Here is a 21,435-nt window from a genome sequence, read left to right as displayed (position 1 = left end):
ATACTTGAGTGAAAAAACTGGTGGAGGGCCCTGAGTGTGGGAGGCCTTCAGAATCAGGAATGGCATGTTCTCGCTAGAGGCGGGTCGCCTCTAACACAGTCCTGCATCACACAGTGTGAGGTATTCTTCGTCATGTGCTGTCTGCATCTTTTGTCTATCTTGCATTGGTGTAAAGCTCAACTTTATGATATAAAGGAAATCTAAGGCTTATAATATGTAATTTGGGAGGCATATAAAGATGAATGTCTGCCTTTTGTTCACTGATGGTTTCTAGAGTATTGGGGATTTTTGAATGGCCACATTTTAGGTCATTGAGCCTTTTTTTTTTTTAATTGGCTTTCTCTGTGTTCTTACTGAGGCTTTCCTGCATTGCTGACATCCATTTAGTGTCAAGTCTGAAAGGACCCTTGCAATCCTCAGGGGCTTTAATGGAGCATTTGTTTTGTTCATGCTCTTTCTTGCCAGCAACAGCCATCATCCAGGTGGAAGACCAGAATACAGGTGCAATTGAGAACATTATAGTTGAAGTAAAAAAAGAGCCAGACGCCGAGCCCGTGGAAGGGGAGGAGGAGGAGGCCCAGCCAGCCGCCGCAGACGCCCCCAACGGAGACCTCACGCCTGAGATGATCCTCAGCATGATGGACCGGTGATGGCAGGGCGTTGCTCATCGCCAGGACTGCTCTGGGCTGTGTTTAAACGGCCTGCATCTTAATTTTTCTCCCTCTTTCTTCTTTTGGCTTTGGGAAAAGCATCATTTTACACCATTTTACCAAACATACTGAGAACTAAAACTTCAAGGATGATGTTAGAAAAATGTGATTTAACTAGAACTTGCTGTTTGATGTTAGCAAATCATGGAATGTTCTGAGTCCCTGAGGGTTTACTGTGAAGTGCTGAGGACAGTGTTGATGCCTGACTGGTTTTCTTAGACGGAAACAGAGACATTGAACCCTCTCTCTTGGCTATGGTAAACCACTCCAGAATGGCCACCAGGTTTCCCAGAGTTCTAGGTCTTCTTCCCAGGAGAGTTTTTAATTGTAAATGCAGACTTGGGAAGGACTTACACTTTTAAACTGGTTTTTGCTTCTGCTTCTCCCTGACTCCCTTTGCTCGGAGCCAGCTGCACACCAGTAGTACGGCATGCTGCGATCGGTTTCTGTCCTGAAGGCTTTGCCTCTTTCTTGGCAGAGTTTCTGGTATGGTCAAGCTTGTAAATAACTTTTTTTACATTTTAATCTTTTCCATTAATTAAGAGGTTGAAAAGAAGTGCAGTGTAAGAAAACCCAGCGTTTTAATTACTTGCAAATTAAGTCACCACAGACTCTGTAGTGTGTAAATGTTGACGAGGAATTGGATCACAATCATGTAGCAGAACGGCACCCAGACTACTGCCGCTAGTGATGGACACCCACGTGGAAGATCGGATTTCCAGCCCATGGAGCCAGCATTTGAACCTTGTACAATTAACTTTCAGTTATGATTTCCCATCCACATTTTCTTTGCTCTGTTTGTAGCTGAATTTTGTGTTTTATAACTCCTCTGTTCAAGCAGAAGGATGATTATGAGTGGGTCACAGCAGCCCTTAAAAGCTGGGCCAGAAAATTTCACTAGGTCAGTAATTTAAACTTTGGATCTGCAAAAAAAAAAAAAAAAAAAAAAAAAAAAAAAGTAATAATAATAATGTGAAACAAAACCAACTAAAAAGTGATTCTTGCACATGAACTGTCACATGTTTAAAATGTGTTTTTTAGAGAGCCTCAGTCTTGCTGATTTCAAACACTTTTTTCTTCTGTGTATTGCTTTTAAAAGAGCCATCAGTTAGCTATCAAACTCTAGGTTGATGCATTTTGTACTTAGCTGTACTGTGTGATATTTTTCATTATTTTAGGACACCAACATGAGACCTGTAATAAAATATGTAATGGGGTTGAAAGCTGGGGAGGAGGACCTACTGCTGTACAGCTAATAAATCATAACGGATTAACAAGTGCTCCAGATACTCCGTCGTGTGTGATCTCTGCCTGATGGGGGCCCCACAGGGCCCACACTCATGGCCTCAGGCAGTGCAGGCCTGGTCACCTTTCAGAGGCAAGCTCTGTACCACAGGATGGCCACTTCCTCCCTAGCACTTAGGAGATGATCTTGGTAAATGGTTGGATCGAGTGCATCCTGTCACAGGTTTTAACTTCCCAAAGGTGTGTGTGAGTAGCGAAGTGTGGATGGACTGCTATCAGCCCCCATGGTCCACCTTAGGAGTGGGTTCCTACGGCAGGGGTAACCACAGATGTTAGAGAAGGGGCTCATGGGAAGTTCTGCACTCTGGATCTCCGCTCACTGAGGGCTGGGCTCACTTGAGCCCAAGTGCAGGACAACAGAATCTGGGCCCAGTTTGCTCTAGAGAGGCTAATTTAGGAGGGGGAGACACATGTAGTCTAGTCACCAGGCTGCAGGGAGAGAGACTCAGATGGCGTAGCTTGTTAAGCACTGCAGGAGAGACAGGGTGGAAAGGGAGTTGGAATAGGAAGTTGATGCATTAGTGAAACATCTTGATGCTGCTGGCCGTTTCTGGGCAGATAGCTTTGGCAAACCCATTTTAGGTAAAATCTTCAGCCACTAATTATAGGGCTTTTAAACCAGAATCCCAAATTAGCGGTTTTCAGTGAGAAGTAACAAAAGTTGAGATGTGTGTGGCCTTTGGCTGCTCATACTGTCTACATAGACCTGTCTCCCAGGAAAACAGGTAGCTGAGGCCTCAAACTCTGAGCCTTGCAGTCAGTTCCTTGGGTCGAAAGTTGTCAGAATATTGGGTCTCTGTCATGCATGGGCCAACCCTCGTGGGGGCCAGAGTACCCCCTTCCAGAATTGTTCCAGTGGCCATAGAGTTTTGTAAACTTTCTTGGTGTTTATGACAAAATCTCTGCAGAACAGTGAAGCCTTTATCTGTATTTTCAGCATAGCTTTTTCTCATTGTGTACATTCAAATGAAAGTGTAAAGTATGTTTGGGATGGGGAGGGGGCAAGAAAAGTCACATTCTGATGGAAGAGACGCTGAAAAGTGATTCCTCATTGCATAGCCCATGATGTATCCTGTGTGAGTCCATTATATACATACAGCCTTATACTTAAAATATAAATCGGGGCGCCTGGGTGGCTCAGTCAGTTAAGCGTCCAACTTTGGCCCAGGTCACGATCTCATAGTTCATGAGTTCGAGCCCCACGTCAGGCTCTGTGCTGACACCTTGGAATCTGGAACCTGCTTCGGATTCTGTGTCTCCCTCTCTGCCCCTCCCCAGCTCATGCTCGCACACTTGTCTGTCAAAAATAAATTTTAAAAAAACTAAAAATATATTTTTATTATATTTATATATAAACAAAGTACAGAAGCCAATTCTCATGGTTAGTCCTTACCAGAGAACTTTTGATGCGGAAGTTCTCTGACCTGTCTGCTGTTCCCCATTATTAAGCCAATAGCAAGTACTGGAGTTAAATATTCTCTTTCCACACCTGGGTTGGTACCACCCTCCCCTGCTGCCCGGCAAGGTGCCCAGCAAGCACCTGAGTCCTCTTGCCTTTGGTCAGGACCTAGCTGGTTTTTTTGTTTTTTTAACCATTTGTTTTTGGGAGAGTGCAAACAAGGGAGGAGCAGAATGAGGGGAACAGAGGCTCTGAAGCGGGCTCTGCGCTGACAGGCTGAGAGCAGTGAGCCCGATGTGGGGCTCAAACTCATGAAACCACGAGATCATCACCTGAGCCGAAGTTGGAAGCTCAACCCGCTGAACCACACAGGCGCCCCAGGATCTAGTCTTTTAAAACCATCTGAAGGGAGCCTTGTGGCAAACCTGGGAGGTGCAGCCTGGCCTGGCCTCATCCTGTGCTGCTGGAGCAGGCGGGGCTTATGCTTCCTTGTGAGCTTTAGCATTTCCTGAGCGCCCACGGAGTGTCACACCATCCAGAACACAGACAAGCTGAAGGGCCTGTCCCCTTCTCACTGAGTCACTCAACATGTTAGGAGCTGAGTCCCATGTGTTCACTTGGTTTCTGATAGCAGTGTGGTAGTTTTGTCACTGCCGCCCTGATCTCCATGCTGATTCTGGTTTCAGCAGCCTGTACCCACCCCAACAGCACTCATCAGACTGGGGTAGATGCCACCAATGTGTTGCTGGCCTTGAGAGTCCCTTTTGGCAGACATTCCCTCTTGTATTTCTTATCCTAGTCCATTCTAAACAGAGAAGTCCCACTGAGGTGGGTTTTCTATTACGGAGTCCTGGGGTTGCCATGGCAGACTTGGCAGATGTGGGTATTCACTGAGTGCCAGGCACTGTTGTGAGCACTTAAAAAGCATTTAATCCTTATAGCAACACTTTGAGGCAAGTTAATAGCTCCAGCTTATGAAACAGGAAAGGAAGTCCGAAAAGGTTAAGTAACTTAGTGTGGAACAGCTGGAAAGATTTGGGAGTCAGGACTTAAATTCAGGCAGTCGGCCTTTAGAAGCAGCATTCTTGTACCACTTGGTCACGCTTCAAGTGCAAGAGACCTACTGAGTTCTCACCCTAAAAGTAGCTTGTGGGTTCTATGTGGTCTTAGAAGGAATCCTAGATCTTAAACCAAACTCTTCTTTCAAACTGGGAGACGGCAGAGTAGGACTATCTCTTGCCTCTGTTTGCAGAAACTCTCAGCAACTTCTCCCGCTGTATCCTCCCATCAACCCTAGTCAGCCCTGTGCTTTCACACCATTGGCCTTTTGCTTGAGGGTAGGCTTTGCCCAAGCTGCTACTGTTCAGTTTCTACTGCCACTTTGTGTCAATCTTTGGTAGAGATGAGATTTTGTTAGGTGAGGGGGTGGAGGTGGGGGTGGGGTGGCGGGATGATCAGGTGACTGGAGGATGTTTCCACTTATCTCCAAACCCTGAAGTGGGGAGGGATAGCTAAATGGGAATGAGACCAAGGCACCCTGCTCAGCATCCCTCATCTACTTTCAAGATTATGTCTTTCACCTCTGCCTGGCTGAGCTGTGGGCAGGGCAGAGAGCTGTTCCTAATAAGTGGAGTTTAATTGGATTGTAATGGAAGAAAAAAACAGTAATTCTTTTCCTGTGAACCCTCCAGAATCTAGGTCCCTGGTCTTTTATCTGGCAGCATGCTCTGGTTAGCAGGACCTCACCCCATGACCTACTGACCCCTCCCAGCCCTGGAGACACTAACTTTTTCCTTCAGTGGTTCCCCCCTCCCTAAACTCTAGCAGAGGTAAGGGCGTGCAGGAGGGAGAAGACACAGACACAGGAGAGGACTCCCATGTACCTAGCCTTTGGTCACCCCTGCCTGAAACACTTGGGGTTCAGGCCTTAGCCCAAGGCTGCCCCATGAAGGTACTCCCCACCTTCCAGCCCAAACCTGATGAAAGCTGGGGACCCTGTGCTCTAGAAAAGGGTATCTGAGCCCATCTGGCATTTTTTCGGCCCTTTAAAAGTTAGTGGATCTCGGGGGCACCTGGCTGGCTCAGTTGGTAAAGCAGGTGACTCTTGATCTCGGGGTTGTGAGTTCTATCCCCCCCCCCCCCCCCATGCAGATTGCTAAAAAAAAAAAAAAAGTTGGTGGTGGCTATCCCACGGGGTCACATACTCCAGGTTAGGAGCAACAGATTAGGCCCCTTCAGGCTAGGACCCGGGTGTTGGGAGAGCTACTGAGAGAGACTGGTTGCTCCTTGCTGAACAGGCACTCCTCCCGGCCCGCCCCTTGTCCATCTCCCCAGCTAGGTTTTGGAGGGGACCAACGCGGGTGGGCCGCAGGGATCCCCGAGCGGGCAGCGCCCCCTGGTGCTCGCGACAGGCACTGCGGTGAGGGGTGGAAGTAGGGGGCTAGAAATGGCAAGAGGCGCGCGCCACACGCACGACCCTCCCGGCCACACCACTCCTACCCGGTGTCTGTCTTGCCAGAGTAGCTCCTGCGCGACTGGGTGGGCGGACAGCTGGGACTCTGCCCCCCTCCTACATCTCCTGTCCCGCGGAGGCCGGGGCGGGGAGGAGCCGGGCTGGGGGCGGCCTGGCAGGAAGCAGCGCGTACCTTCCGCTGCAGGAGGAGCAGGTGGCTACAGTGCGGGCCAGGGCCCCCAGGCTTCCTGTGTGTGCGCCCGCCCGCTACTGTTTCTTGTCGGAGCTCGTTGGGCCATCCGGCGGCCCGGCCCGGCCCCATGGCCCAGACCCCCGACGGCATATCCTGTGAGCTGCGAGGTAAGCGCTGGCCCTTCCCGCGTACTTGGCTCCAAAGCCAGAAGCCCATCCAGCGTCCCGGAGCACCTGCAAACAGTTCTCTCTGCTTCTCAGAAGAGTTTGGTGCCCCCACATCCACTCCACTCCTTCCTTACTGGCCCATAGATGAGCCCAGGCCAGAAGCCTGGTGCAGACCATGGGCCTGAGTTGACTTTCCCAGGAGGACCAAAGTCACCCAGCAGGCTGCCATTCCACAGGCGAGATCACCAGATTCCTGTGGCCCAAGGAGGCTGAGCTGCTGCTGAAAACCTGGCTACCAGAACGGGAGGGTGCTGAGCGAGGTCATGTCTTGGTATGGCAGGGGGCAGAGCTCGGGAGGGCCACTGGGGCCCAGGAAAATAGAGTCTCTTGCCCTGCCCAGGGGGTGAGACACTCTCTTCTTCCCCCAGGCACTGCTACGATGGAGAGCCTACCTGCTCCACACCTGCCTTCCCCTGAGGGTGAGTGCCAGGGGCTGACCACCACCCCACACCCCTTGGCCTCCAGCAGCTTTTTTGATGAGGGCTGCCTCCGCTGAGTTGTCTGTGCTCTGTGGGCTCTGCCCTGCCAATAGCACTGGGCTCTCCACAGCAAGCAGGGCGGGCTCTGAACTCTGGACTGCACGGACTGGGGTCCCAGAAGGGCAGGGCTAAGGCCTTGGTTCCAGCTGATTCAGGCACTCCACAGGTGGACTGCACATTCAGCTACCTGGAGGTCCAGGCCATGGCACTGCAGGAGACACCCCCTCAGGTGAGACACCTGGTACCCCACCACAGCCTGCAGCCTGGTCTTTGCCTCCTTTTCCACCTGCCCCCACACATGCCCAACCCAGCAGCCCTCCCTCCCCAGGTCACTTTTGAGCTAGAGTCTCTGCCTGAGCTGGTCCTGGAGTTTGCTGGTGTAGCTGCCCTGGAACAGCTGGCCCAGCACATTGCTGCAGCCATCAAGAAGGTCTTCCCTCGCTCGAACCTTGGGTGAGGCCAGACAACTACAAGGGACCAGCAGGAAAGGAGGGCAGCAGGGGGTGCTCTGAATGACGCAAGTGGGTTGCCTCCCATCCTAGGGGCTACAAGTCCCCTGCCCCCTTTTCCCTTATCCCCCTCCCCAGGAAGCTATTCCGGAAGCCCACATCCTCCTCCATGCTGGCTCGGCTGGAGAGAAGCAGCCCCTCCGAAGACACCTTGCCCAGCAGCCCCTGTGGTAAGGACCAAGAAAAGGGCACACAGAACTTTCAGCCTCCCCCCATCCTGCAGCCCCAGACCCCTGGATTGGGCGTCCCCCAAACTGAACAGTCACTCGAGGCACAGCCACCACCCAACTCGAGTCTGATCTTCCTCCATCTCTGACCTTTTGTCTCTCTCTTCTTCCTCATCCATTACACCCCTGGCACCTCCCCCAGGTGGCTTCTTGGAGACGTATGAGGCTCTGTGTGACTACAATGGCTTCCCTTTCCGAGAGGAGATTCAGTGGGTGAGAGTAGGGCCCTCCTTGTGGAGCTCTGGAGACATCTGACCCCCCACATGCATTGAGTCCCCTCTACCCTTTATGGCCCAAAGCCAGTTGGAGACACCTTCTTCCCATCCAGGATGTGGACACCATCTACCATCGTCAGGGCTGCCGCCACTTCAGCCTAGGCGACTTCAGCCATCTGGGCAGTCGGTGTGTGGCCTTCCAGGACTGGGAAGGGAAGGAGATCCCATGACCCACATTCCTGGGCCTCAGCCTCTCCATGGAGGGGGTTGGTGGGCCTAGGAGGACCCTGAGCCCTGCCCCTTCCCCTTCTCTCACCCAGCGACCTGGCGTTGAGTGTGGCTGCCCTGTCCTACAACCTGTGGTTCCAGTGCCTCTCCTGTGTGGACATGAAGCTGGTGAGAGTGTAGGGGCAGGGAGGAGCCAAGGGTGTGGTGGCCAGGGTGCAGCTCATTGAGCCTCCACTCTGGTTCTCAGAGCCTTGAGGTCTCGGAACAGATTCTGCACATGATGAGTCAATCGTCCCACCTGGAGGAGCTAGTGCTAGAGAACTGTGGCCTGAGGGGGTAAGGGGGAAAGGGTAGGGCTTGGAGACAGGAGTCTGGGGGCTTGGGTTTGGGCTTGGGAGGCTAGTGGCCTGGGGAGGAGATGGGAATCCAGGGTCAGAGTCTCACACCTGGGGTCTCGTCCCCAGAGACTTTGTCCGGCGACTGGCCCAGGCACTAGCAGGGCACTCGAGCTCTGCCCTCCGGGAGCTTAGCCTGGCGGGGAACCTGCTGGATGATCGAGGTACGGATGAACCTAGGGACCCCCAGGAGGCTGGGGCTAGAGGAGGTGAGAGCCACACAGCTGCCCCCATTCCCCAGGCATGGCTGCTCTCAGCAGACACCTAGAGTATCGTCCTGGAGCCCTGAGGAAACTCAGCCTAGCGCAGACAGGGTTGACAGCTCGAGGTAGGTGGGGTGGTCAGAGCGGGGAGGGGAGGTGAATCCGCCTGATTGCTGAGCCACTCTCTCCACCACAGGAATGAGGTCTCTGGGCCGGGCACTGGCTTCCAATGTGGCCTTTGACTCTGCCCTGACCCACTTGGATCTTTCCGGGAACCCTGGGGCGCTGGGGTCCTCGGAGGACAGTGGGGTGAGTGGCTGTCTTTAGGGCCAATGATTGGGGGCGCTGCAGACAGTGGGATGTCAGGAAGCTCTTGGTGAGGTGATCCCTGACTCCCTCCCTCCCACGCTCATCCTCCCACCAGGGCCTCTATAGTTTCCTGAGCCGTCCTAATGTTCTGATGTTCCTGAATCTCGCGGGCACCGACGCCGCCCTGGACACTGTGAGAGGGTGGTCAGTGGGGGGATGATCGGTAGGGCCGGTGGCCGGGCCCGAGACCTGAGGGTAGACCCGTGGGGGGGAGGCGGGGGGCTCAATCTATCGCCGGTGTAGCCTACACACTCTTCCCGCAGCTCTTCGCAGCGCTGGCCGGCGGCTGCTGCGCTAGCCTCAGCCACCTGGACGCCTCGAGGAACGTCTTCTCCCGCACGTAAGGGGGGCGGGTCCGGGCGGGGTAGGGGGGAGACGGCGGGGAGCCGCCTCCTTGCGCCCGGAAGCCCACTCCTCCCGCTCGCCCACCCCAGGAAGTCCCGGGCTGCGCCCGACGCGCTCCAACTCTTCCTCAGCCGTGCGGAGACGCTTCGGCACCTGGGCCTGGCGGGCTGTAAGCTGCCGCCCGACGCGCTCAGGTCAGTGTCGCTGCCTACGGTTACGCCCCGGCGTGTGCGGCCACCACCCAGGCCGGGGCCCCAGAGCTTCACCCCGCTCCTATCGCCCCCTCGACCTTCCGGTATCCTGTCCCTTCCTTCTTGGTATTCGTTCGCGCCCTGGGGCCCCCTTTCCCAGCTCCCGCCACCCCCTGTGACATCCTCTCCCAGGGCCCTTTTGGAAGGCCTTGCGCTGAACACGCACACGGGCGACCTGCACCTGGACCTCAGCGCTTGTGAGGTGAGCGCCCGGCCCGAGACGTGATCAGGCAGTGGGCGCACGCGGAGTGGGGCCGCGAGGCGGTGAGCGCCGGCCATTGGGCGCCTGAGCCTCTGCACCTGTGGCCTGTCGGTCTGAGCTTGTTTCACCTTCCACCTTCAGCTGCGTTCAGCGGGCGCTCAGGTGATACAGGACTTAGTGTGCGACGCCGCCGCAGTGAGCTCCCTGGATCTGGCGGATAATGGTGAGGCTGCCCGGAAACCCACCCTCCCACTGCCCAACCAGTTCCCACCTCATCCCCAGCCTCGCCGTATGCGTGATCCGAGCCACCCCTAGGCTTCGGCTCAGACATGGTGACTCTGGTGCTGGCCATCGGGAGGAGTCGGTCCCTGCGACATGTGGCACTTGGAAGGAACTTCAACGTCCGGTGCAAGTGAGTCCCCATCCCACTCACTCCCGGGCCTCCCAGACAGCACCCCACCACCCCACCCAGGTCCTTCCAAACCGCGGCCTCTGCCCCACAGGGAGACCCTGGACGACGTCCTGCACCGGATTGTCCAGCTCATGCAGGATGATGACTGTGTGAGTTCTTGGGACAATGTGGGATCCTCAGGCAATGGACCCCTGTGACTCCTGCTCCCTCAGACTCTGTAACTTGCCCTCCTTGCTGACCGCTTTTCTTAACTGCAGCCCCTACAGTCTCTGTCGGTGGCTGAGTCGCGGCTGAAGCTGGCCTCCAGCGTCCTGCTCCGGGCCCTGGGCACGAATCCTAACCTGACGGCGCTGGATATCAGCGGCAACGCCATGGGGGATACCGGCGCCAAGATGCTGGCCAAGGCACTTCGGGTCAACACTAGGCTCCGGTGGGCGGGGTCGGAGGGGGGAGGGGGGCTTACTGGGCTAAGGGGCGGGGCTGAATGTGGAGGAACAAATGCTGCGGCCTCGGCCTGTGTGCGAGGCGAATGGACGAGGCCAGCGGGTTGGGTGGAGCTTGTGGAGCTCCGCCCTTGACTGAAGCCCGGCCTGGCCCAGGTCTGTCGTCTGGGACCGGAACCACACGTCTGCTCTGGGCCTGCTGGACGTAGCGCAGGCCCTGGAGCAGAACCGCAGCCTAAAGGCCATGCCTCTGCCACTGAACGACGTGGCCCAGGCACATCGCAGCCGCCCGGAAATGACCACACGTGCGGTGCATCAGGTGTGGGTCCCTCTCCTCCCTTGCCCTGCTCTGCTTGGTAGCCCCGCTTCCTACCACTTCTCAATATCCCTTGTCCTCAGATCCAAGCCTGTCTTTTGAGGAATAACCGTGCGGACCATGCCTCTTCTGACCGCACTTCCTGTCCGCAGCCACCGGGTCTGGTCTCCGACCCTTCAGAGCAGGTTAGTGTCCCCTCCCTCAACCTTGAGTAGGCACAGGAGATAGGGGATGGGATGAGCTTTGGCCCTCGAGATCCTCTGTGAGTTTGAGGGTCTGACTTTCTTGGGGCTAGGGTGCCTGAATTATGCTGTCCCGGATAAGTCCCTCTTCTTGGTAGCTCCCCCAAATAACACCCCTGGATGCCTTTTAAAAGCATTTATTTTTTTTTTTAATTTTTTTTTTTAACATTTATTTATTTTTGAGACAGAGAGAGACAGAGCATGAACGGGGGGAGGGCCAGAGTGAGAGGGAGACACAGAATCTGAAGCAGGCTCCAGGCTCTGAGCTGTCAGCACAGAGCCTGATGCGGGGCTCGAACTCAAGGACCGTGAGATCGTGACCCGAGCGAAGTCGGACGCTCAACCGACTGAGCCACCCAGGCGCCCCTAAAAGCATTTAAATAGGGTCTCCTGTTCAAGATGGGAGCTATTTTGAAATCCTCCCTTAATCCTACCGGCCCCCTACCCCCCACCCCAGGTGATTATAGCCTCATGTATGACTTCCTGTTCACAGGGCTCTTCTGCCCTCTCCACCCACCTCTGCTGGGGCCAAACTCAGCGACACTTTTTCTGGTTTCATCTCCCTCTTCTACCTTGCCTTTGTGAGATCCCTCCACCCATCTGTTCTCAAATCCCAGGCTTTAGAGCTCAGGCATCTCAACCCAGACATCCTTCAGGGGCTTCACATTCTACAGATTTTCAAGTGATTTCATCACCTTGCACAAACTCTTCTCTCTATCCTGGAACCCAATCTCAATGGTGCCCACACTCACCAAGTGTTGTGGACAGAGGTTTGGACCAGGTCTCTTCAGGCCACATTAGAGCCCCCACAGACCTCCTTAGTCCTCCCTCTGCTAACTCTCACACACACTGATCCTTACCCCCACCCCAACTATCTCTTGCTCCCCCTGATCTTTCATCTATGGCTCCTCACAACCATTTCTTTTTTTTTAATGTTTATTTTTGAGAGAGAGAGAGAACAGGGGAGGTGCAGAGAGAGAGAGAGAGAGAGAGAGAGGGAGAGAGAAAGAATCCCAAGAGAAAGAATCTGACGATGCAGAGCCTGACTAGGGTTGTGATCCCACAAACCATGAGATCATGACCTGAACCAAAATCAAGAGTTGGATGCTTAACCGACTGAGCCACACAGGCACCCCACCTCACTCCCATTTCTGCTCACCACTAAGTCTGTCTTCTATGTGGATGATAAGCAGATCAAGCTTCTAAAATACAGACACGACTAACAGCTCCTTTTTTTCCTATTCAGGACAATTAGGGAGTATATATAAAGTCTCTAAAATGAACCAAAGGAGACACTGCTTGCCCTCCTTGAACAGATAGGTTTCCTAAGTGACTGGCCTGATGGGATTGGCTTCAGGACCTTACCACCCTGTTGGAGACACTGGGAAGGAGGCAGAGTCTGGGGGGCTGGGAGGGGACTAAGATCGGACTGATTCTTGATGCATCTCCCCCCCCCCCCCCCCCCAGGAAGTGAACGAACTGTGTCAGTCAGTGCAGGAGCATGTGGAGCTACTGGGCTGTGGGGCTGGACCCCAGGGTGAAGCTGCTGTGCACCAGGCTGAGGATGCCATCCAAAATGCCAACTTCTCTCTCAGTGTGAGTACTCCCCTCTTCACCACTGCAAAAAGACCCTCCCCCACTTAATCAGGTGTCAACTTGCAACTCCTTCTCCTCCTTGGCCTCCAGATTCTCCCAATTCTGTATGAGGCTGGAAGCTCCCCAAGTCATCAGTGGCAGCTGCGGCAAAAGCTAGAGGGCCTCTTGGGACAGGTGGGCGAGGTCTGCCGTAAAGATATTCAAGTAAGATGGTATCCTAGCCCCAACCCCATCTCCACCTCCATAATAGGCTTGACCCCTATCCCATAGGTTTGACTGTGATATTCCTTGAATCACTGTTCTGTGAGGGTTGGAGCTTTAGGCCACACCCTCCATGTTCTGATCTTTACCCAGGATTTCACTCAGGCTACACTGGACACAACAAGGAGCCTCTGCCCACAGATGCTACAGGGACCCAGGTGGAGGGAGCAGCTAGAGGGGGTTCTGGTGGGCTCAAGGGGCCTCCCAGAACTGCTCCCAGAGCACCTGCTGCAAGATGCCTTCACTAGGCTCCGGTAAGCTGGATGGGACTGGGCTAAACTGGACTAGACAGGACTGGGCATAGATAGCACACTAATCTTTGCTCTCTCTTGCTCTCAGGGATATGCGGTTGTCAGTCACGGGGACCTTGGCAGAGAGCATTGTGGCTCAGGCCCTGGAGGGGCTGAATGCAGCCCGTGATCGGCTGGTGAGGGAGAATTGTGCACGCAGGCATGTGCATGCGTGCACAGGCACACATACACAGTGACCTGGCCACTGCCTTGCAGGGGTTCTTTAATGTCTTCTGGGGTCATATAGCCCAGGGTTATTTCAGGGTTTCCTTAGCACTGATGGGACTATGGCTGAGGCCCTACCTGCCCATCTTTAGGGTGCCTTATTGCAGGTGGAGAGTCTGGCTCAGCAGGCAACAGTGACAATGCCTCCTGCCATACCAGCACTGGATGGAGGTGAGCCCAGCCCCCTTGGGCCTGGGGAATTGGAAGGTCTTTTCTTCTCTGAGGAGGTGAGGGAAAAGCAGAAGGATGAAGGGGAACAGAAGGTAGGTGGTCCCAGAAGTTTGGAAGGCAGGGAGGCAGCTCCCCTGGTTCCCAGGCTGAGTTTCTGCCCTCCCCACCCAGCATGACAGTCCTCCACAGAAATGGCCTGAGTCCAGCCAGTGTTTTCACCTGGTCCTCTCCACTCACAGTAAGTCGGTCTGGGGGAAAGGGAGTTAACCAGGTTGAGCTGAAGGTCCTCCATTAGATCTGGGGACCTAGACACATGGTCACAGTAATTTAGTCTTGTCCTGGGAACTACCTGACCCTTGACTGAGCCAGGCCAGGTTCCCCATGCAGACTTGCAGGTTGGGGTCTACTGTGGTCAGCATGGAGCAGGACCTGAGCAGACCAGGATCTACTCTCCATTCGTCTCCCCCGCCCCTTTCCCTACCCCCAGGATGCGCATGCTTGGCGGCAGCGCAGAGCCGCGCCGCTCGGGGCCGCGCTCAGCACCACGGACAGCGGCGACGGGGGGAGGGGCGGGCGTGGGGGGGTGGGGGTGGCGTAGTCGGGCCCCTCCCCGCGCCCTGGGCGGGTCCCCCGCCGCCCCAGCGCCGCTCCTGCCGCCACCACCTCCCCAGGCTTGCTCCTCGGTACTCCTCTGGTGCTCTCCCTTTAGGTGCTGCTGAGGAACCGGAGCCCGAGCTGGCGGCTCCGGGGGAAGATGCAGAGCCGCAGGCGGGGCCTTCTGCCCGTGGCTCTCCGAGCCCTGCCACCCCGGGTCCCCAGGCCGGCCCACTGCCTTGCATGGACCTGCCACCCTCTGGGGAGCCCCTACGCCATCCGACCCGGGCCCGGCCGCGGCCGCGGCGCCAGTACCACCACCGTCCGCCACCGGGGGGCCCCCAGGTGAGTGCCCTTCCCCCATTCCAGAGCTCGTGGAACTAGGGGGTCACGGGTGCCTCATTTGTTTCTCAGGAGAGAAGCAGCTAGGGAGGTGGGTTGTCGGGACTCAAGAGTACTTGGTCGTGCTGCCGAATCTTGGCTTATTCCTGGCCACCCCTTCCCCAGGTCATTCCCATGCAGGGTCATGAGCGTGTGGATTTAATTTGGGGTACATCTCAGTTTAGAACTGCATCTTAGGTTGGCCCTTTGCATGAATGGATGTGCGAGAGAGGGTGTCCATCTTATCCTCCCTCTCCCAGGGTTACTGAAAGATCCTGGGCCCCCTGGCTGCGGGGACAATCCTGCATCTACTGCACGTCCAGTAGTTGTTTATGTGGGGAGATGTTCTGTGTGGGCTGGGTACTGGTGGGGACAGTGGACACAGGGCAGAAGGCAGGCAGGAGTTGGCTTGAGGCCCCCCAGAGGGTCTGACGCAGCAGCAGGAGCCGCTGAGCTGCCAGCAGGCCGGGTGGGGTGGGGGTGGAAGGTACTGCAGGGAACTGTTTGGAGCAGAGAGGGTAGCAAATGGGAACGTGTGACCCAGGAGCCTGTAGGTTTTAGCCTGCTGGTGACAGGATGGTTCCGGGTGTCGATACTCCATGGGACAAGAACAGATGTGGGCTGAGTGTGTGTGTCCAGGGCCAGCTTCTGATTAGGGGATATGTGAAACCATCTCTGCCCACCAGTTGGACAGCAGGAATATTTGTCAGTAGCCCCCTAAGGTCACTGCAGCTCTCAGGTACAGAAGTTGCCCAGGCTAGGCTGCTTATCAAGGGGTGGAGAGAATATATGGTTGTGCTCAGTCCTTGCCCTATGGTGTCCCTCAGGTGCTCCCAGCCCTGCCGCAGGAAGGGAATGGACTCAGTGCCCGCGTGGACGAAGGCGTGGAGGAATTCTTCTCCAAAAGGCTGATCCAGCAGGATAGCCTGTGAGTGAGGGGCAGTTGTATGGGGTGGGAGAAGGTGGGATGGTCTGTCTGCTTTGCCACTCACTGCCAGCTGTTCCCACAGCTGGGTTCCTGAAGAGGACTCAGCCAATGAAGGGGGTACCACCCCTGTCCCCCGTACACTGAGAAAGAAGCTGGGTACCCTGTTTGCCTTTAAGAAGCCTCGTTCAACCCGGGGGTCACGGCCTGATCTAGAGACCAGCCCTGGGGCAGCTCCCCGTACTCGAAAGACCACACTGGGAGACCTGTTGCGGCCACCATCCCGCCCCGGCCGTGGGGAGGAGCCTGGTGGAGCTGAGGGGGGCACCAGCAGCCCAGACCCGGCCCATAGGAGCCGGCCTCGTTATACCCGGGAAAGCAAGGCCTATTCAATGATACTACTACCTGCTGAGGAGGAGGAAACACTGGGCACCAGACCTGACAAGGTAGGCCTGGTGACAAGGGGTAAGGGCTCTGCTAGGACTGAGGCAATGGGCTCTCTCCTACTTGGGCTTCTGTGTTCTCAGCGGCGGCCCCTGGAGCGGGGAGACACAGAGCTGGCCCCATCCTTTGAACAGCGGGTACAAGTGATGCTGCAGAGGATTGGTGTGAGCAGAAGCAGCGGGAGTGCTGAAGGCAAGAGGAAGCAAGTAAGTTGGGAGGGACACAAGTGCAAAGTGAGGGGGCAGGCGACATGTGGCTTGTGGCAATCTGTGGGTGACATATGTGACCAGAAGGAGGCTCATGACACACAGACGGCTCTGTCAGTTCCACCCCCTCCCCCTCAGAACAGTCATCAGAGTCCACCTTTTTTCCTTCTTGGCTTCTGCCCTGGTCATTGGACTGGGGTGGTCCTTTTTCTGTAGATCTAACAGAACTCTGACCTTGTCACCTGCATTTGAAACAGCAAGTCTTCCAGGTACTTCCTCTCAAGACACTGCCCTGCCTCCTAATCCTGCCCCAAGGCCTCAGCCCTTGTCACTTCTTTCATCTCATCACCCTGCCACGTGTTCCTGTGTCAGGAACTCCTCCCTGGCTACTTCTAGCCTCTCGTCGCCATCTGTGGGTTACATGAGCTTCCTCTTCATCCATCCCTGCATCTCCTGGTGGGCATTTAGTAGTGGTTACAAGAACAAGGCTAGAGTGAAGACAGGACAGGACTGAGCTCGATTTCCCTGTTTCCTACAGAGCAAGGATGGAGAGATCAAGAAGGCTGGCTCGGATGGTAAGTGGGATCCTGTGCTATGGCAGTACATTTTTGGTGAAGGAGCTGTCCTTAGATATAGTCCCCAAGGTACTTGCTGTTCTGGGGGAAGAGGGGAAGAGGCCAGGTTTTTCTTCCCCTCACTCCCAAAGGCTGGTGCCTGAATGAACCCCCAGCCCCTTGCAGGTGACATTATGGACAGTTCCACAGAGGCCCCTCCCATCTCAATCAAGTCCCGCACCCACTCCGTGTCGGCTGGTGAGTAAGGGCCACTGTGTGTGTTGGGGGACATGCAAAGATAGGAGGGGGTCAGACGACTGGTTAGGCTCACACCCTTCTCCCTGTAGACCCCTCATGCAGACCTGGTCCAGGGAGCCAAGGTCCGGAGTCCACCACCTGGAAGACACTAGGACAGCAGCTGAATGCAGAGCTCAGGGGCCGTGGTTGGGGCCAACAGGATGGTCCAGGCCCCCCCTCCCCTTGTCCCAGCCCCAGTCCACGAAGAACCAGCCCCTCCCCTGACAGCCTGGTCCTCCCAGAGGACCCTTGCTTGGGCCCTAGGAACGAAGGTAAGCAGGCACCTAGCCCCCACCCCAATACTGGGCTGAGGACCCTGACGGTGGAGGGGGAAGCAAGGGCTGGAGTGGGGAAAGCTGTTGAGACCATACCCTGATACCCTGGCCTCCCCCAGATGGCCAGCTGAGGCCGAGGCCTCTCTCGGCAGGGCGACGAGCAGTGTCTGTGCATGAGGACCAGCTCCAGACCCCTGCTGGTGAGGGGGAACACCTCCCTGTGTGCTTGAGTGCAGGAGGAGATGGGGAGGGTAGACTCCATGGCTCCCTTTGTGGTTTTGGTCCTTGGAGGTCCCCAATGGTGTAAGGGGTTGAGAAGTTAGGGAGCCAGAAGGCCAGGAGCACGGGTCTGACAAGCCCTTCCCACTAGTCCTGGCTCCACCTCCAGGAGAACAGCTTTTGCCAGGGGTGGGAGGATGCAGGGGAAGGAGGTGGCTCTGAAGCCAACAGTGTGTGTTCACACATGCACTGGAGGTGGGAGAGAACGCTTGGGGACAGGCAGCAAGCCCCTAGCAACCTCCTCCCCTGCCAAGTGTTTCTGTGTCTTTCAGAACGGCCCCTGCGGCTGCAGCGCTCCCCTGTTCTCAAGCGGAGGCCAAAGCCTGAGGCACCCTCATCTCCAGGCCTAGGTGAGAGGAAGCTAGGGCCAGTTGGGAGGGTGGCAGGACTGCTCAGTCCAGTCCTGACCCCTCCTCTCCCTTCCTCCTTCCCTTGCAGGATCTGGCCTTGGAGCCCAACCTCTGCCCCCACAGCCCACAGAGCCCTCTAGTCCTGAGCAGAAGCCACCCTCCCCAGCCACAGACCAAAGAGGCGGCGGCCCCAACCCCTGACCCTCTCCTTTTCCTGCCGCATGAGATTATTTTATTAAAAAACTTGAAGCAGAGTGGGGAGTACTTTTGGTTTATCCCCAGCCATGGACCTGTGTGCACACATCTTCCCACATGTTCACATGACCCCTCACACCTGGGTGAGCTCAGACTCCAGCTGTGGCTCCATCAGAAGGTGCAAGGCCCAGGCCACAAGCTGGGGAGGAAGCCTGGGAAAAGAACCATGGCTGTAGGTCAATGGAGACTGGGCCTGGTGACCCAAAGAATAGGGGCAGCCCCAGGCACTCACCTGACAGCTTGCACCTGGGCACAGAGGGAGGTGCAGGGTGGCTCATACTCATATTGGAAGGCAGAACCATCACGATGCTTCTTTGGAGGGTCCTGAAGGTGGTGTGGTATCTGGAGAGGGACCTACAAGGACCCCTAACCCCATCCAATGCTATTCCCCACCCCCACTCCCAGCTCCACCCAAGACCCATCCCATTCTACTATCCAGTTGTAGAGAGGCTATACTCACCCCAACAGGGCTGGACTCCAGGGCTCCTGTGGTCGTTTTTGTCTTTGGAGAGTGTTGCCGGTTCTTGGGGGGCAATCCTAGCTCCTTGAACTCCAAGCTAGGTTTCTGGGCCCTGGTCACAATGGCCTGATGTGGACTGGGTACATGACCAAGGGGTGAGAGACTTGGGGTGCAGCTCAGGAGTGGGGATCTGGGTCCACGGCTAGGGTGTATGGAACTGGGGGGCAGGGGGCCAGGGGCTGAACAGATGGCTGGCACAGGCCGGGAGCTGCCCTTCTGCACTGGGTCTGAAGCAGCCAAGGACAGGGCAGGCAGAAGGCTGATGCTGGCACCGCTTTCCTCAGAGGACATGTGGCTGGGTAAAGCAGGCGTTCCTGGAGAGGAAGGCACCGACTGTGGGCACAGCCACCTCAGTGCCTCATTAGCTTAGGCCGACAGGGATTGTGTTCATCCCCCCACGTGGCTGATAGCAGTGAATGCCTGTGGCCTGCGCACCACCTTACCTGAGGACGTAGGTGAGGAAGGAGAGATCAGGGTCAGCGACAGGTCTTCCAGAGCTGGGTCTGGTGGGGGCAGCTCAGGGTCTGAGGGTCAGGGGGAGCTTATTAGCACTGTGGGCACTAGGTCCCCAGGTACTCCCATCTTGACCTCTCCAGTCCTTCTTACCCTGTGTCCTCTGACCTGGACCCAGAGAGCTCAGAACTCGCTGGTCATTCTCAGAGATGTGCAGCCATGAGCTGGGGACAGTGTACACAGCTTCTCCCTGTGGGGCATAAACTCTCAGCCTAGCCCTTGTTCAACTCCTCTGACATTTCCCCCGGGGAGCCCCAGACTGACCGTGGTCCTATGGTGGGAGGAGGCCCAGCGGGTAAGAGGGGGTGCTGTGTAAGGGCCTGCCAGCATCAGACAGCTCTCAGCCAGGTGCACTAACGCCCCCCGATGCTCCTGGTCCTCCTGCACCTCATCCAGAAGTTGGGACAGTGAAAGGCCTGAGGGCAGGGGACCAGAGGATGGGCCAAAACTTAAAAAAGAAGAAAGGCAGGGTGGGTAGGAAGAAAAGCTTACTAAAGAAGCAAAAGGTGATGGCTGGGGAGGTCACTCTACAGGGAGTTAGGGTCATTGGCCAACCCCTATAAATACCTGCACTGGGGGAGATGGACTCTGAAAGGTGCTCCCTATAGAAACAGAGAGGACAAGCCTGAGGAACAATCCTGAGGCCTGTCTGCACAAATTTGCCCTTGAGAGAGGCACACTTGGCCCCAGAGCCCAACCCTCTACTCACTCCAAACAGTCATAGAGCTTTTTCTGCACATCCGGGTCTTGGTTGCTGGGGGAAAAAAAAAAAGGGAGGTAGTTGGCAATGTTGTTTCCAGCGGCCTAAGCCCTCCCACCCAAAAGACCTACACCAAAGTCAGCGAGGCCTCAGTAGAGAGAACAGCCGGTGGGGGGAGGCATCATTTACCAACCAATCACCCGTTCCCGGGGCTGCTCAGTGGGCAGCAGGCTGAAGCGGTTCACCTGGAGGTAGAACTCCGCGGGCTGAAGGATTGAATTAAGGGACGGGTCTTAGGAGTTGTCACGAAGAGGCTCATTAACCCACCCAAACCAGCCTCACCACTCACCGCGCCGCCTTCGGCGACTTGGACGCGGACCCCACAATCCTGCAGCAGCAGCAGCCGGCCTTCTGCCCCTCGGAAGCCGAACTCCTTCTCCTCCCTGCGGCAAGTGGCAAGCACGACCCTTACGGCCACGGCCCGCTGGAACACAGCCCGGCCCGCCTGCGGCCCTCCCACCTCCGCCTCGCGCACTCCCACTAGACTCCGATTTCCCCAGACCCCGCGGCTCCTCTCTCACCAATCCGAGGCGTCCAGGGTCTCCCACGTCACTAGGCATCGGACACTGTGGGTCCCGTCAGACACAAGCAGTGTGGCCGCGACATCAGACGAGTCAGGGGCGCGGGACGGGCCCGGAGCCTCGGCCTCTCGTAGCACCTGACGGCATCGACCGGCGTCAATCCCACCGCCCTCGGGCCCTGCCCTGGTCTCTGAGAAGGGTGGCGGGACTCACCTCTAGCAGCTGCCCCGCCTGCGGACTTGAGAGTGTATCTGACCCCAGGACCAGCTCTCGAATCCAGGGCCGCAGGACCAAGCTCCCCGAGCCTGCCATTCCCGGGATGCACCTAGTGGAGCACCACCAGCCTGGGTTTCCCGCGGACGCCGCGGCCCCGCCTCTCGTCGGAAGAGGAAGCGCACCGCGGCTGGGCGGAACCTAAGGTCGAGGCCACGCCCAAATGCGTGTCCGCGCGTGCGCACGAGCCCGTGTTGTTCGGATATTTGCGGGCAGATTCTTGCTGGGAAGATTGGATGCCAACCTGCTTGGTCTTACCAGGGTATCTCCGAGCAGGGGCCCGGCGTTTGGGCCATTCGTCAAGACTTCTGTGGCACCGGCCGGGATGGCTCGAATGGAGAGGGAGGGAGGGATCTAGGGCTTCAGGCTGCCGCCAGGAGTGGTCAAGCGAGTTGGCCCAAAGCCACTTCACCTTGTGAACCGAAGAGTTGAGCAAATATTTATTATGGCTCAGTTTCCCATCTAAAACGTGCAGTCTTATAAGGCCAGTAGAAGTAACAGTACACAGACTACACTTAGTAAAGGTCACTTCCCCCACCCCTTCCCTCTGATTGGCCACGCCCCGCCCCCAGGCTCCAGAGACTTGCGCACCGTAGCGTAATGACGTAAGAGCAAAAGAAGAC

General features: G+C 56.2%; 3 protein-coding genes across 14 annotated transcripts in view; 2 read left to right on the top strand and 1 right to left on the bottom strand.

Annotated features, from left to right (window-relative positions):
- Window positions 1–1,999, top strand: part of CTCF (CCCTC-binding factor) — a 48,061-nt gene extending 46,062 nt beyond the window's left edge. For 2 of the 3 annotated variants that reach the window (XM_047835475.1, XM_047835474.1), the window contains one exon: window positions 466–1,999. In XM_047835475.1, the coding sequence (XP_047691431.1) occupies window positions 466–650 (185 nt within the window). In that variant the 3' untranslated portion in view covers window positions 651–1,999. The remainder of the gene's footprint in view (window positions 1–465) is intronic. The other variant, XM_047835476.1, reaches the window with a different exon arrangement.
- Window positions 2,000–5,865: 3,866 nt separating this feature from the next.
- On the top strand, window positions 5,866–18,224 carry CARMIL2 (capping protein regulator and myosin 1 linker 2). 7 transcript variants are annotated; one of them, XM_047835293.1, is made up of 39 exons: window positions 5,867–6,226; window positions 6,463–6,557; window positions 6,655–6,705; window positions 6,932–6,994; window positions 7,094–7,218; window positions 7,353–7,444; window positions 7,644–7,714; window positions 7,830–7,903; window positions 8,037–8,112; window positions 8,192–8,280; window positions 8,409–8,503; window positions 8,581–8,667; window positions 8,739–8,851; window positions 8,967–9,044; window positions 9,175–9,251; window positions 9,346–9,450; window positions 9,640–9,709; window positions 9,851–9,932; window positions 10,025–10,121; window positions 10,213–10,270; window positions 10,379–10,551; window positions 10,721–10,883; window positions 10,964–11,065; window positions 12,590–12,718; window positions 12,809–12,922; window positions 13,073–13,233; window positions 13,319–13,406; window positions 13,587–13,757; window positions 13,837–13,903; window positions 14,375–14,604; window positions 15,468–15,568; window positions 15,651–16,011; window positions 16,093–16,215; window positions 16,754–16,790; window positions 16,956–17,027; window positions 17,117–17,338; window positions 17,461–17,541; window positions 17,893–17,970; window positions 18,059–18,224. In XM_047835293.1, exons 1-39 carry the CDS (start codon window positions 6,187–6,189, stop codon window positions 18,169–18,171), a joined length of 4,224 nt encoding a protein of 1,407 aa, XP_047691249.1. In that variant the 5' UTR covers window positions 5,867–6,186; the 3' UTR covers window positions 18,172–18,224. The 7 variants fall into 7 exon arrangements, with proteins under 7 accessions (XP_047691246.1, XP_047691247.1, XP_047691248.1 ...); XM_047835290.1 differs by having other exon boundaries at window positions 5,866–6,226; window positions 6,932–7,218; window positions 12,809–12,892; XM_047835291.1 differs by having other exon boundaries at window positions 5,866–6,226; window positions 6,932–7,218; window positions 17,494–17,541.
- On the bottom strand, window positions 18,180–21,244 carry ACD (ACD shelterin complex subunit and telomerase recruitment factor). Of its 4 annotated transcripts, none has more exons than XM_047835297.1 (13): window positions 21,071–21,244; window positions 20,753–20,864; window positions 20,540–20,676; window positions 20,308–20,401; window positions 20,148–20,224; window positions 19,968–20,012; window positions 19,826–19,860; window positions 19,523–19,674; window positions 19,352–19,448; window positions 19,189–19,269; window positions 18,686–19,059; window positions 18,458–18,579; window positions 18,180–18,377 (listed from the first exon to the last, which is right to left on the bottom strand). In XM_047835297.1, exons 1-13 carry the CDS (start codon window positions 21,106–21,108, stop codon window positions 18,299–18,301), a joined length of 1,443 nt encoding a protein of 480 aa, XP_047691253.1. In that variant the 5' UTR covers window positions 21,109–21,244; the 3' UTR covers window positions 18,180–18,298. The 4 variants fall into 4 exon arrangements, with proteins under 4 accessions (XP_047691253.1, XP_047691254.1, XP_047691255.1 ...); XM_047835298.1 differs by having other exon boundaries at window positions 18,458–18,549; XM_047835299.1 differs by having other exon boundaries at window positions 20,753–21,212.
- Between the last annotated feature and the right edge of the window lie 191 nt (window positions 21,245–21,435).

This window comes from Prionailurus viverrinus, chromosome E2 (assembly GCF_022837055.1).
Source record: "Prionailurus viverrinus isolate Anna chromosome E2, UM_Priviv_1.0, whole genome shotgun sequence".
Classification (NCBI taxonomy): domain Eukaryota; kingdom Metazoa; phylum Chordata; class Mammalia; order Carnivora; family Felidae; genus Prionailurus; species Prionailurus viverrinus.
This window is presented reverse-complemented; position numbering and strand designations above follow the sequence as displayed.